Source organism: Pelodiscus sinensis, chromosome 4 (genome assembly GCF_049634645.1).
Source record: "Pelodiscus sinensis isolate JC-2024 chromosome 4, ASM4963464v1, whole genome shotgun sequence".
NCBI classification, from domain to species: Eukaryota; Metazoa; Chordata; order Testudines; family Trionychidae; genus Pelodiscus; species Pelodiscus sinensis.
Genome location: NC_134714.1, coordinates 108507953 through 108523691, shown reverse-complemented (window position 1 = coordinate 108523691; position 15739 = coordinate 108507953). Strand labels below are relative to the sequence as shown.

The window sequence follows — 15739 nt, the reverse complement described above, 5'->3', positions numbered from 1 at the left end:
AAAATGAACACATATGAAAAGGACAAATCACATTTCAGAACAGAAGGGAAATGCGGGGGGGGGGGGGGGGAAGGTAAATGTCTGTGAGCTAATGGTATTAGAGGTGGGAAAAGGTACATGTCTGTGAGCTAATGGTATTAGAGGTGATAATTGGGGAAGCTATCTTTGTAATGGGTAAGATAGTTAGCGTCTTTGTTGAGACCGATGCATAGAGTGTCGAATTTTAGCATGAATGACAGTTCAGAGGATTCCCTTTCAAGTGCAGATTTAAAAGGCTTCTGCAGCAGGATGCAGGTAATTAAGTTGTTGAGACAGTGTCCTTTCTGGTTGAAATGGCAAGAAACTGTCATTCATGCTAAAATTCGACACTCTATGCGTCGGTCTCAACAAAGACGCTAACTATCTTACCCATTACAAAGATAGCTTCCCCAATTATCACCTCTAATACCATTAGCTCACAGACATTTACCTTCCCCTCACCCCCCCCCCCTCGCATTCCCCTTCTGTTCTGAAATGTGATTTGTCCTTTTCATATGTGTTCATTTTTTTAATTGTGTCCTTTGGTATATATGGTTGTGACTATTTTCTTCCACTATTTGATCTGAGGAAGTGGGTCTGGCCCACGAAAGCTCATCATCTAATAAACCATCTTGTTAGTCTTTTAAGTGCTACATAGTCCTGTATTTTCTTTCTAGACAGTGTTTTTAACAGGGACATTTTTTTTCACATCTTGAGAGAAAGAGTTGCTGTGATATATATCAGGATTCAGACAAGCAAGTAATGAAAAAGTTGAGCAGAAGAACATCTCCAAAAATAAGGGATGGGTGAAATGGCCTGAGATTTCATTGATTCCTTTTTACCAGTATGTGTCCTGTGCAGTTGGCATAGGAGACTGTTCTATCAGTTTTGCACTGGGGTAGGGGGAAGAAGATTCTGATCATTTGCATCCACATTCTACCCCTTTGCAGCATCTGAAAGGTGTAAGGAGACCAGAACAGAAAGAAGGCAATGTGATATACTATTGCCACTCTAATTTTTGTTAAAGAAAAGCTGTTGCTGCAGTGTAGCTCCTGGCATGTTTCTTTAAAATCCTGCATTTTCAGTCTTTCCTTTGTCATTATAAATTAAACATGAAGTGATCTTTCTTCCTCTTCTAGGAGGCAGCCTCAGCTCCCAGCCCTTCCACAAATGAGCCTGTTGTAGATGTTGATGATTTGGAGGAGTTTGCCATGAGACCCGCTCCCCAGGGCATCACTGTGAAATGCCGAATCACAAGAGACAAGAAAGGAATGGACCGAGGAATGTACCCTACCTATTACCTCCACTTGGAAAGGGAGGATGGTAAAAAGGTCATAAAATATTCCTGGATGACATATCCGTTGCACCTGAATTTAAAACAATCAGAATTTTTATGTGGCTGATAGAATGACACATTTTCTTCAACTGAGAGTTTGGTACTATGCTGTGCATTGCCACATTATATTTACTTTCCCATTCTTTATCTTACTATTTGGTCTTAAGATCCATGTCTGGCAGCTAAAATCATTAGCAATTGAGACTCCTTGTCCTTTGAGACTTAAAGGCTTCTATTTTCACTTCCTTTTGAGGAGCCAGTACAAGTTAGAATTAAACATTTAAGAAAGCATATCAGGTTTAATTATTTAAACCATAAATAATGGATTGAAGAAGCAGTCACGGTGCCTTGCTGGCTTTTACCCATTTTTGCTAAGTCTCAGGTGACTGTTTCTGCTGATGATGTTAAACCTAAGGAATGTTGTCCATTTATTTGGTGGATGGGGTGTTACACATTCTGTGACATTCTAGAATGTGACATTTTCTGCATTCCTTAGGTATTTCTATTAGCTGGAAGGAAGCGAAAGAAGAGCAAAACTTCTAATTACCTCATCTCTATAGACCCTACTGATCTGTCTCGAGGTGGAGAGAGTTTCATTGGAAAACTAAGGTAAACATTTTAAGCATATGAGAGAGAGAGAGAGAGAGAGGGAAAGAAGGAAGGAATATACATTTTCTGAACAGAATGTTCAGTGTCTTTGCAATGATGGTCCCTATAAATTAAACAGAGGCGTGACTCTTAAAGTCTTGGGATATGTCTACACTTGCACCCCAGTTCAAACTAGGGATGCAAATGTAGGCATTTGAAAATGCTAATGAAGTGGGGATTTAAATATCCCGCGCTTCATTAGCATGGTCTCGCTGGCACATTACTCCAAATGCCAGCTGTCCTGAAAGTGAAAGTGCACTCCGGGACGCATTAGTTCGAACCAAACCCCTTGGTTTGAACTAACATTACTCCTAATTTTTTCCCACTTCATTAGTAATTTCAAATGCTTGAATTGGTATCTCTAGTTCGAACTAGGGTGCAAGTGTAGACATGCCCTTGGTTATATCATGTGACTCTAGGTGCTGGGTAAAATTTTCAAAAGTACCAAAGTCCCATTTACCATTTTAAAAAGTGATTTAGGTATATAGGATCCTAAATCTTATTTCAAGTTAATGGGGAATGCTTAAGAGCCATTTTTTGAAGCTATTTAGGTCCTTAAGGGGATTTTCAAAAGCATCTAAGCACATTAGGCACCCAACTCCCATTGCTTTGAGTATAATTGAAAATCTGCTCTTTAGCTCCTTTTGAAAATTTTAGCCCTGGCTTCCTGCCCTTTAATAAAAGTCTTAAACTGCATTTATTTACAAGTGGAGTAATTTTTATAAAACCGTGTGCTGCCTGTCCCCTCTTGTCTTGTATTGTTAATATACACTTACGTCTCATTTTTTGCTTGGATTATAAATTATATATTATATATTATATTATATTATGTGTGCCTATAGTACCTAGGGCAAATGGCTCAGATATTTGGCTTCTACTACTATACAATAGATACACAATAGTAATAATTAATAATGTTCAAATTATATTTTCACACACATTTTTAGGACTTTTATATAAAAGGGGGAAAACTGATTTTGTTAAAAAATTATTTACACATTATGGGTATGTCTACACTACCGGGCTAGTTCGAACTAGGAGGGTAATGTAGGCATACCGCACTTGCAAATGAAGCCCGGGATTTGAATTTCCCGGGCTTCATTTGCATAAGCCGGCCGGCACCATTTTTAAATGCTAGCTTGTTCGAACCCCGTGCCGCGTGGCTACACGCGGCACGGGCAAGATAGTTCGAACTAGCAAGCCATTCCGAACTATCTGTATGCCTCGTGGAACGTGGAACGGGGTTCGAACAAGCCGGCATTTAAAATGGCGCCGGCCGGCTTATGCAAATGAAGCCCGGGAAATTCAAATCCCGGGCTTCATTTGCAAGTGCGGTATGCCTACATTACCACCCTAGTTCAAACTAGGGTGGTAGTGTAGACATACCCACAGTGACGTATGATCTAGACTGTAAGAAGGAAATAGCATCTAGAATAGCGAAAGCAAGAGCGAGTTTGAAGGCGATGGATAAGATCTGGAAAAGTAAAGCGATTAGCTTAGGAATGAAGCTGAGTGTCTTGAAAACGTGTGTATTTAGCAGCATGTTGTACGGATGTGAGACATGGGTGATAACTAAAGATTCAAAGAGAAGGATATTGGCATTCGAGAGGAGTTGTTATGAAAAGATCCTGAGAATAGGATGGATGCAGAAGTTCACCAATGAGGAATTATATAGGAAGATACAGCCGAAAGAGAACCTACTACAGAAGGTTATACAATGGAAGTTGCAGCTATTCGGGCATATCTGCAGAATGAACGACGAGTGAAAAGTTAAGACCCTGGTATTCGACATAATAGATGGTCCGAATAGGAGAGGCAGACCCCACAGAGAATGGGTAGATGATATAGTAGATTTGTGCAGAGCTAGTCTACAGAATCTAAGCCACTCCACACTGGACAGGGAAAGATGGAAGGAAATAGTGAGGGAGGCATCGGACACCAATGGCCGTTGAGCCTATGGTTGTTGATGACGATGTCAGTGAAAAAAACATTATCTGCTGTCTATTAGCACTAATGACTAAAAATTGGATGCAGTATTATACTTTTTTAAAAATGTTTTTACCAATTCTAAGAGAAATTGAGACACTGGAAAGTTTGTTCTTCAAAGGAAGCCAGACTTTAGGGGGAGGCAGTTAGGGTGCTCGCCCAGAGCCACAGCTTCCCGAGTTGTGACCGAGAGGACAGCATATTTTTGTTTCTTTTGTTTTTGTTTCTTTTGTTCTGGCTAGTTAGTTGGCTGGTTTTACTTGAACAGTCGGAAGATGTTGAAACATGTTCATCCCTTGGTGGCAATCCTTTTATTTCCAGACTTATGTCAAACCTGATGTGAATAATTAAGTGGCTCATGGTGGAGTAAATACGTTTTATTGCACAGCTTTCTCATGAATTATATATGTTACTGCACACACATATTTTTGTTATTTATGTCTTTAGATTTCTACAAAAATATACAGAAAAATACCTATCTGTTGTTGTAGGCACCTTTGATAGAGCTTTAAAAAAAAGTCCAACTAAAATACCAACTAACCCAACAGAAGTTCCCAACTCAGCCTCATGAGCGTCTTAAGCACCATATATGATAGTCAAATTATTTAACTCTTTTTGACAGATGATATATATTGAAAATGGCACTGTAGATTAACTGGACGTGTACAGATTATTTTCTAGCTGATGTATTACTTCTTGATTCTCCCAGCAATAAGAGGGTCAGTCCCTATAACATGCATCTTATAATATCCTGCCTCCCAGAGGTGTGTGTATATTTAGGATTTCAGATGGCCCCTTTATTTACAGTTATTTGAATATGATGGGTTTTTACCACTTGAGGCTCTAATATGATAAGGGACTAGATAATTCAGAGTCTCTTGTGGAGAAAAGTAATTTGTCTTTCTGTTTTTCAATAGATCAAATCTTATGGGAACTAAGTTTACGGTATATGACAATGGAATAAATCCAATGAAAACAACATCAACCCTAGAAGCAAGTAACCTGCGTCAGGAGCTAGCTGCTATTTGCTATGTAAGTAATGCTCACTTGCCAAGACTGCAAGGAGTAGGAAACTGTTCCCAAAACCTTGAGCCTGGTTTTCTTCTTGCTTGTGCTGGTGTAAGTCAGTATTTACTCCCTGAGCAACTCAGACTCCCAGTTTTGTGTCTCTGGAAGACCAGGGAATTTAGCAGGAAGTAGAGGTAAGAAACGTATCCACCTATATGCCTCATCTCCAGCCAGATTGCCATCTGACAGCCACTCCTCTCCCATCTCCATTCATAAGACCTCAGAGCTATGGTACTATGGAGATAGAATGCTTTACACCCCTGTATGCAACTTCTGGGAAAGGCCTCTCTCAGTGGGAACTTTGACTGCGGGGACAAGATTGGAGATGGTGGGTATGATCCACCAGAGTTCACAGGAGCTGGGCATGTAGGTCTAAAATTATCCCTCAGAGAGTAAGAGGGAGCAAATGTCTCCCGCTTAAGGAAGCAGGCACATCCAACCTTCTCCTACCTCTGGCTTCAGTATGATGGGGCCCAGCTAGCCACACCAACTCCTACCCCTGCAGTTCAAGTGGCTGAGCCTCAGGCTATAAGAAACAATCTGTCTGGAGCAGTGGTGGGCAACCTGTGGCCCCTTGAGGTTCTATGTGTGGCCCACAAGACGTTTTGTTTACCGTTGCCCATGCACAGGGGTGCCAGATTCCGCTCGTGTTCATCCACATAGGTTTCTTTCCTACCGGTGTTATAGAAGTGACATGCACTGAATCAAAGGCGTGTGAAGCGAGGTGTGCGCTGATTGCACACATTTATTCTGAGAGGCAGGCGCTTTCTCTGCATCCAATCAAAGCCCTGCAATGGTTCAGTCGACACAGCTCACAAATTCTGGGTACACAAGTGCAGTTAGCAAAATTACCGTGTTCTGGGAAACCATCTTGGTTATGACAGTGTTGCGACCCACTGAGATGAAGGAGGGCCACTCTTGTGGCTCACCCGCTAGTCTAGGTTACCCTCACTGGTCTGGATGGAAGAGTGGTGCGCTGAATGACCTGGAGGATCGACAGCGTATGACAACCAAAAAGAGGGGCTCCTCCACTTCCTTGGGCCTGACTCAAGGCAACAGTGTCAGTAATATTCCCAACATTAACATGGCTCTTTTATTGGGACATGGGGTTGGTTCTGTCTTCGTGCAGATACATTTTCCCAACTCATCACTCCCTCCTTCACTCTGTTGTTGGGCCCCCTCAGGCCTGTCGCTTCAGATTTTCAGCCAGCACCTTTCAAATCATAAACCCAAGCATTTGACTTCAGTTTATATTTAGACTTCAGTTTCATGTCTAGTGAATTATTTTTACTGACTGTTGCAGCATTACCTTTATCATATTCTAAAATATGCAAATTGAAGCATTGCATCATTTGCTTGTAATCACCTGCTATTTTGACCTTGCAGGTAAAACCCCTACTATGTTCAGTGGAGTTAGTACCTACACGCATAAAACTAAAGTAAGAGGGGAAAGCGTACCCACTGTTGGGGAGTGTGGCTAAAATAGATTAATGAGTTTGTTATGTCCCTGTTAAGAGACCAGCATGTTTAAAACTTACGCACACATTATAAATAACAATTACATAATTAAGACAGCTACTTGTTTAATTGATCTTCTAGTATTTCAGAAAAAAGTTATGAGATTTGCAAATGTAGTATGATTCTGGCCACAGTACACAAGGAGATCTGCATTTGATTTGGTTAATGACACTGCCTATTGTGTTAACTGATTGCAGCACAAATGCAGTGTGGTAAAGTACCACACAGACGGCTTCCAAGACTTTATCCTAAAGTGACCTTTTTAATTCCAGCCTTGGGTTTCCCTTGACCAAAAACTACCTACTGTAACAAGCATCAGCTGTCCAATATGAAAAGGATTGCTATGCACCCAATTCCTCCTTAATGCATATTAAGTTGCCTAGAGAGGTTGTGGAATTTCCATCTCTGGAGATATTTAAGAGCAGGTTAGATAGACATCTATCAGGGATGGTCAGATGGTACTGGGTCCTGCCATGAGGGCAAGGGACTGGGCTTGATGACCTCTCGAGGTCCCTTCCAGTTCTAGAGTATTGATCATGTCTCCTGGAGAAAGCTATGCCAGCATCAGCCAACATACTGAATCTGACCAGCAGGCCTCATTTACCCAAGCAAAATAAAAAACTGGCAATCACATCATTATTAATTGTGAGATAAGTGCTCTGAAATCCCTAATTGTGCATTTCCCCTCTGTGTTATGTTCCCAGCACTATGGCTGAAGTAAGAGCAAATGCTGATTTTTTCAGTGTTTATGCATTCACCACTGAAACTCTCGTAGTGACAGCAAAACAGCCGATTAATAAATCTCTAGCAGCACCTAAAGGCCAATTTCAGAATAGCTGTGCTTTTGTAAATGTATCTGAAATAAGATTTTAATGAGAGGCAGAGGTCTGGCTATGAGCTTAGCAGCAAGACTGTTTGCCACACTCAGCACTCCTTTAAGTTCTGAATAGCCCACAAGTCAGCTTGCCCCCAACTCTGGAAACTGGGAGCTTAGATAATTAAAAAAACAGATCCAGTTTCCATTGTAGTCCTTGAAAAGATGCCCATTCACTTCACTGGTTGTTGCTTAGGCTCTCAGTCGCTTGCATAGTGAGGTAGAGAGCACACCTTCGTGTGCTTTGATGTTGCGAGAGTTTTGGTCACTGGTGTGTGTATGTAGTCCAGCTAGGAAGAAATGAAACCAAGGAAAGACAGTAGCTGTCATCATTCCAATTTTTGTATTCCCTATGGGACTATTTGCATGGAAGGAGTTGGGGTGTGTGGAACGTGGATTTTAGTATTATCTGTGGGTATGTCTACACTACAAAGTTAATTGGAACTAACAGTCGTTAGTTCAAATTAACTTTCATAGGCGCTACACAGGCAAACCGCTAGTTCGAACTTAATTCGAACTAGCGGAGCGCTTAATTTGAACTAGGTAAACCTCATTCTACGAGGACTAATGCCTAGTTCGAACTAGCTAGTTCGAATTAAGGGGTGTGTAGCCCCTTAATTCAAACTAGTGGGAGGCTAGCCCTCCCCAGCTTTCCCTGGTGGCCACTCTGGGCACCACCAGGGAAACTCGTCTGCCCCCCTCCCGGCCTCGGAGCCCTTAAAGGGGTACGGTCTGGCTACGGTGCCCATGCCAGGTGCAAGCCTGCCAGCACCCAGCCAGCAGACCTTGCACCTGGCACGGCACAAGCCAGCCATCTGCTGCCACCCAGCCCTCCGCCTCTTCCCGGGACCAGGCTGGCAGCTCCCAGGAGCCTGCCCAGGGCCACAAGAGGCGGGCGCCCCCCTGGTCTAGTGCGGACATCATGGACCTCATCGAGGTTTGGGGGGAAGCCTCCAATGTCCACGACCTCCGCACTAGGCACAGGAAAGTGGCCGTCTAGGGCAGGATAGCTGCCAGCCTGGCCACCCAGGAGCAGGTTTGCATGAAAATCAAGGTGGTCAAGTGAGACCCCGACCCTGAGCCCTGAGCTTAGAACATAAAAACATAAGAATGGCCGTACTGGGTCAGACCAAAGGTCCATCTAGCCCAGTAGCCTGTCTGCTGACAGCAGCCAACACTAGGTACCCTGGAGGGGATGGACCGAAGACAATGAACAAGCCATTTGTCTCGTGCCATCCATCTCCAGCCTTCCACAAAGAGAGGCCAGGGACACCATTTCTACCCCCTGGCTAATACCACTCCATGGACCCAACCTCCATGAATTTATCTCACTTCTCTTTAAACTCTGTTCTAGTTCTAGCCTTCACAGCCTCCTGCAGCAAGGAGTTCCGCAGGTTGACTATTTGCTTTGTGAAGAAGAACTTTCTGTTATTAGTTTGAAGCCTGCTACCCATTCATTTCATTTGGTGTCCTCTAGTCCTTCTATTATGGGAACTAATGAAGAACTTTTCTTTATGCATCCTCTCCACACCACTCATGATTTTATAGACCTCTATCATATCCCCTCTCATTCTCCTCTTTTCTAAACTGAAAAGTCCCAGTCTCTTTAGCCTCTCTTCATATGGGACCTGTTCCAAACCCCTGATCATTTTAGTTGCCCTTTTCTGAACCTTTTTCAAGGCCAAAATATCTTTTCTGGGGTGAGGAGATCACATCTGTACACAGTACTGAAGATATGGTGTACCCTAGTTTGATACTTCTCCTCCTTCTTCTTCCCCTGGCTTCCCCCTTCCAGCTCCCTCCTCCCAGGTTTCCTCCTCCCCTCTCCCACCCTCTCTCTTCCCCTCTCCCACCTCCTTTTCCCAGTCTCCCCGAGTTTTGTTCAATAAAGACAGTTTCTATTTTTGAACACACGTGTCCTTTATTTTGTACATCAGGAAGGGGGGCTAGGGAGGGGTAAGTGGAAGGAGGTGAGGGAGGAATGGGGTACGAGCCCCTGATGGGGAGGACTGGGGTGGCTCTGCGGGCTCCTCGCGGTGGAAGCTCTCCTGCAGCCCTCTGATTGACACCCCCCCGGATGGCAGCCTGCGGCAAGTGCAGCCAGGCTGATGGCCGAGTGCTGTGATATGCTGAGTGTGGGCATTCAGGGCACTCCAAGCCAGGACTGCTTTGCTGTCCCTCATCGAGTTAGACAAGCGAGAGGGGAACCCCTGAGAACTGTCTGTCCGGGGTGGGGGTCGGGTCCCTTTAAGCACAGCCCTCGGCTAGCCTGAGACAGCAGCTCCACGCTCTAAGTCCTAATGGGATGCCCTGCCGGCACTGCTTCTGGCCATCCTTAACCTCAGTTCAGGGTCCACTCAATGTAGACATGCTAGTTTAAATTAGCAAAATGCTAATTCGAACTAGTTTTTAGGTCTAGATGCACTAGTTCAAATTAGCTTAGTTCGAATTAACTAATTCAAATTAAGTTATTTCGAATTAGTGCTAAAGTGTAGACATACCCTGGATCATTATAACAAAACACGTGATAATCCACATGTAAACTATGTTGTTTTAAAAGCTAGAGCACGGAAAAGTTCTACACTCTACTGATTAAAATCATAAATCACCATTATACCTTCCCCAGGAACAACCCAATAGTAGACAATCCATCACCTAAATACACAGGGGCAGTTCTTCAACTGATTTAACACAGTCTAGCTGCAGTAAAGTGACTGGAGTTATTGCATTGACAGGCACAGAAGAACTGGGCCACAGATCCTCTGTTGAGCTCCTTTGCATCCATGTAAATGGAGTTACAGTTGGATCTGATCCGATTTTGTTCTATGTCCTTCAAATAGCACTAGTCAAGGCCCTGGAATAAAAACATATTTATAACAAAAATATTAGGTGGAGCTGAGGGAGAGGAGATACGGGAAATTGACTTTATTTGGATGATATGTTGGGAAGTTAATTTAAGTTCCTTTTCTTCCCTACTTGCTTTATTTATATATTCCATGTTTATGCAGAACTGAATTTTAATGTTGCAGCTTGATGTTGGCAAAATGATGACATCCATTGATAGACGCTTTTATAAAAGCCTTTTAGTGATTTACTCATCAATGGTATAATTTACAGTGTGAAATCAGTACTTTCCTCCCCTCAGTTCCCTTTTCATGTAGCAAAAGCATTAATTTTAGTTTTGAGCAGAAAGTCTGCAGAGTTGTAGTACTGACGTTTCAGGGGGATAATGTAATGTGACACAGCATTAGTGTTTAACTCCAGCTTTCATGGTTTCCAGCCACATTGGTATCTCAATGGATTGCATATAACACAATTTCTGCTTGAAAAGAAGTGCTCAAGACGCTGAATAGAAAACCAATAATTTCAATAATTAGTGGAAGATAAGCATAGGCACGAGTCTCATTCACAGAACATGGTTCATGCTACATTATCTAAGCACCTACTGGACTTCAAATGCTTTTGGCAAATGCTCTGGTTTGGGTCTCACTGTCAGAAAGGTATCAAATAGAAATTACCAGCTGAAATGACTTTTTTTTTTTTTTTTTAACTCTGTCAAAGATTTTGACATAAGCTTTTTGTAAAATTGGCAGAAAACTTTCAGTTACTGTTCTGGAGACATAGAAATCCATTTATGTATTATCCAGCATGGCTGAAAATCCTTTGCAGGACTGGTAGGAAGATACGGGGAAGCTCCCTGGAATGTTTTTTGAAATAACAGAGGTGATTTTCGAGATTTAGAGTATGACAAAGGCTTCATCTACATGTGGGAATTTTAGGCAGACATTGTCAAAAGTGTCTATAGATGTGGCATACCTTAATTTTTGGGAGCCCAACTTGACACATCAGAAAGGGCTCTGGTTTGCCAGGGGGAGTCACTCTCAGCCCTGTATCAAAAATCAACCCCTTCCTAGTGTTTCCAGTTGTGTGCCCAAAAATGAGGCAAATAAAATCATGGGTCCCTTGGAAATTCCCACTAGTTGAGTTGCACGTGTTCTAGTGTAGACAACGTTCTTGGCATTTTCTGATGTCTCACTGTGGTAGATGAACTGAAGGGTAATGCTTGCCTCTGATTTCAGTAGCACAGTGATAGACCACAGTGGAGTGATTGGAGAATCTCTCCTTCACAGTTTATTGCCCTTGGAAGATAGGGAGGGTGGGGATCATAGCTCAAACTACCCGAGGACAAGTTGGAACTGAAAAGCAAAGTCAGACTAGTGGCCTGTTTTGATTTTGGTTCTTATCTTTTGAGAGACACTAGGATATGACAGCAATGGGAACCGTTAAAACCTGGGTAGATATAGGGCAAAGTTATATTTAACATGAAATACAATATTTTTCATGGACATACCCTGCATCAGTGTGTTTTTCTCCATCACCTCTGCCTCTGTAACTAAAAAAACCTGCCTTCATGATACCATGTGTGTTTGTTTTGCCATTCTCATCTCCAAGTCTAACACATCTGAAGACTTTACAAATCAAATCAGTACTAACAGATACTAAAATTGGCAACTCTTCCTCTATTGCTTTTGTACTGGCTGTGGAATGAAAGGTAACTAAGCTCCCTTTCTCTTTCTCTCTGACCATTAAGATGTGTGTGCACATTTAGTGGTTATGAAATTATAACTGCAATTTATCGTGATAACCAGAATATGTGGTTATCACTAGTTATTTCATATCTGTTTCAACAGGGAATGAGTTTTACCTACATTCATGTAGCATGTCCTAAATACTTTGTCACGAGAAACTTTATGGCAGACTATTTCATTTCCATTTTTTTGTTGTTGTCGGAACTTTTAAGACAAAGCGTTTATTAGCATTGATGATGCAAGCACTTCAGATGGGTTTTGAGTGAACTAATAATGGGTGGATGACCCAGCTTTATCCTTTGTGCTAAAGAAGTTAACTTCCAAGATTTAAAAGAATTACAAATATTTTTCTCAAAAAAATTATAGGAAACAAATGTCTTGGGATTTAAAGGACCTCGCAAAATGAGTGTGGTCATACCAGGAATGAATATGGACCATGAAAGAGTTTCTATCCGACCACGTAATGTAAGTCACAATGTCTCTCAATAATTAAAATTATTTAAAGATGCCCTCTTTCACCCAGTTTCGTTATGTTTCTGCTTCTGAAAGGTTGAATATTAGAGATTAATTCTGTGTTTTTACAACCCCCAGCACTGGTCTATGAGTGGGGCTCCTAGACACTACCATGTTACAAATAATGAATAATACATATCAGAGGGCAGCTATGGGCTAGAATTTTCAAAGATGCTCATGGGATTTGGATGCTGAATTCCAATTAAAATACTTTACATTTCTTTGTTTTGTTTTTATTTGGACTGTGATATGGGAAGTTAAGGGAGACAATTAGGAAGGTACAGGTGAAGTTGTTAACCCCCTTTGCCCTCAGAGAGTGCTAACCTGAAGTTTGTATGTGTGATGTATGCAGGAGCATGAAACACTTCTTGCAAGATGGCAGAACAAAAATATAGAGAGCGTCATTGAGCTGCACAACAAAACTCCAGTCTGGAATGATGACACCCAGTCCTATGTGCTAAATTTCCATGGTCGAGTCACACAAGCCTCGGTGAAAAACTTCCAAATTATTCACGACAATGACCGTAAGTGTAGCCCACCTGGCTAAACGGATCAAACACAACGCTTGTTTGGTGTATACTCTGACACTGATTCCGTGCTGACAAGTCAGATCAAGTTTTACACCTTCTGGTACAGATTTTGTGCTGTGCTCACTGAAGTACAGGGAAGGGGTAAAAGTTGCTTTGTGCCACCTTTCTCCCCCTGGATTCCGGGCTGCTGCAGAGGCCAGGTAGGTCCCCAGTGAAATTAAAACAGGCTGTGTTGATTTAGAGCAGCCTCCTTGGGGCTACCTGTGGACTAGGCAGCAGCCCAGGATTTCCTGTAGCATTCAGCATGGTGCCATTCCCTGGACTGCCCCAGTATGCTCCTTTCCACAAGAGTACTGCATTAATCCTTTGCTGGAGAACTCCCATTCCCACCATTTGTGGCTTGTTCCAGGCCCTGCTGTGTTCTCAGTGTGGCATATAGGAGCACTTGGGGGAGGCAGCAGAATGAGCTGCATTATGCACTCACTTTCCACAGGTGTAGATGACCCAAGGAAGGTACAGATGTATCAGACCAGTGTCTTGTCTAGGAGAGTGAGGGTGTTGAAGGCTTGGTAACCACAACATTGTGAAGTTCATGCATGGGAACTGGCAGTGTCAGCCTCCGAGAGCTGTATGGTGTTTGAAACCTTTGATCAAGTATTGGGAAAGGCTCCCAGAGCACACCAGTGACAGCCCCTCACCATGGTCATAGCACAGCATGTCACTTTAGGCCATGAGTGAGGCTGAGTTTCACACTGCACAGTTACCCTGGCGGAGTTTCTGTGTCAAGTGTGTGCATTCAGAGTAGCAAAAAGCTACCCCCCTACTTGCTCCCTCTCACACTTTTTGTCCCAATCCTCTTTTCCTGTCGGCCTGCCTGAACTTGTTTCGGTTGATGTTAATGAGAACAGAATTACATCCTGTCTTGTATGAATGAAAATCTCCCCTGTGCAGGTTATCAGCACACGATGTCTGCATGATGTCTGCATGAGTCTTGTCCAGGTATTCTACACAGAGGTGAATGTCATGCTTATGAGTGCAAGAGACCAGAAGCCTGACTTTTTAAAAACCCATTAGTTACCTGAATAACATTTTAAAAGAAAACACACAGAAGGCCTTGTCCTCGTTCAAATTATCCTCATACAAATAGCCCCATTGAAGTCATGCCTGCTTGTATGAATACATGTTGCAGCATTCAGTCTATCCGTCATGAGGGGGAGGGAGGGAGGGAGAGCAGTGGGTTGGTATAGAGCACACGTATATTTAATAGGCATTGTAGACAAAAATAACTCCTTGTCACTTTTATGATTTTCATTGCAGCTGACTATATAGTGATGCAGTTTGGCCGTGTGGCTGAGGATATATTCACCATGGACTACAACTACCCAATGTGTGCACTGCAAGCCTTTGCTATTGCCCTCTCCAGCTTTGACAGCAAATTGGCTTGTGAGTAAAAGGAAGTGGTAGAGTCTCCACACAACTGCTCAGTATGCCCCAAGGGAAAACAACATTGATATCATTTATGGTTCATGCAAAACAGGCCAGGGAAAAATCATTTTCTGAAGGACCATCATATTGCTGGGGAGAAAATAATGGGAATCTTTAAAACATTCAGGACATTCAGGAAATATTGTTTTATCTGTTATATATTTTTCTGCAAGTGGCATCAAGTTTCTGTAAATAAAAGTCCTATCTGATATTCTAAGCTATGTTATGGAGATGAGCCATGGCTCAAGAAACACCATTCCGAATGGTGTGTCTTTTCTAAATCCACAAAAGCGATCTAAAAAATAAAAGTCAGTTTTTCTGTTTAAGAAGTATTCAGAGGCTGTGATCATACCTCAAGATTGTGTGGAATACTTTGAACTTCACATCGCCCGACAGGAGAAAAGATCACCAAAAAAGATGCACTTTTTGAACAGACAAGGACCTCGTGTAATATAAAACCAAGCCTGAGGGCGGAAGGCCTATATTGGACTGAACTTGATTTGTTGCTATTATTTATGTGGAGGAGCAGGGTGAGTTTTAATTATAGTAGGAGAAAAAGGAGAAGTAGAAAGCACAAAATAATGTTGCACAAGTCACTTGAATTCTAAAGTGTCATTTTTTTATGTTTTAGCATCAATTTGCTTTTAAGTTCTGTTTCAAATGAAAACCTATTGGAATTCTAGAATGGGGGGCTGAAGGGGGACTGAATACCAGCAGTTCAGCATGTTGGGTCTTTGTAGATCACTCTAACAATTCAGATACTTATTTTGTATCAAATGATATAAAATATTTGGATGAAGAGTTCCTCACAAAGATGCATCATTATTTTAAGCCAGTTGTGTGAGTGGCTGAGATAGGTAGTAGAGATAATATATTACATTAATCTGGCCTCTTGTGATTAGATTTTGGATATTGAATTTTGTCAAATCTACAGTTACAAACAATTTTCATATTTATTTCTCATTGTAAAAGTCATTGATATCTATTCAAATCTATTTTACATTTTAATTAAAAGCACCAGCTACTGAGGTGAATTCTTCTAGGCAAATTCAGTGTACCTTACAGACAAATTCAGGACACACAAATAGCTTAAAATAGGATTTTTTCTTTTGTTTAAACTTTTCTGATAGACCTGGGAGATATAAACAACAATTATGAAAGGTCTAGAAAATAT

General features: G+C 42.0%; 1 protein-coding gene across 6 annotated transcripts in view; it reads left to right on the top strand.

Moving 5' to 3' along the window:
* The window catches only part of TUB (TUB bipartite transcription factor), a 108758-nt gene extending 93663 nt beyond the window's left edge, over positions 1-15095 (top strand). For all 6 annotated transcript variants that reach the window (XM_075928011.1, XM_075928010.1, XM_075928008.1 and 3 more), the window contains 6 exons: positions 1158-1349; positions 1851-1963; positions 4906-5020; positions 12404-12502; positions 12903-13074; positions 14398-15095. In XM_075928011.1, coding sequence (XP_075784126.1) covers positions 1158-1349; positions 1851-1963; positions 4906-5020; positions 12404-12502; positions 12903-13074; positions 14398-14531 — 825 coding nt within the window. In that variant the 3' untranslated portion in view covers positions 14532-15095. The remainder of the gene's footprint in view (positions 1-1157; positions 1350-1850; positions 1964-4905; positions 5021-12403; positions 12503-12902; positions 13075-14397) is intronic.
* Positions 15096-15739: the final 644 nt, after the last annotated feature.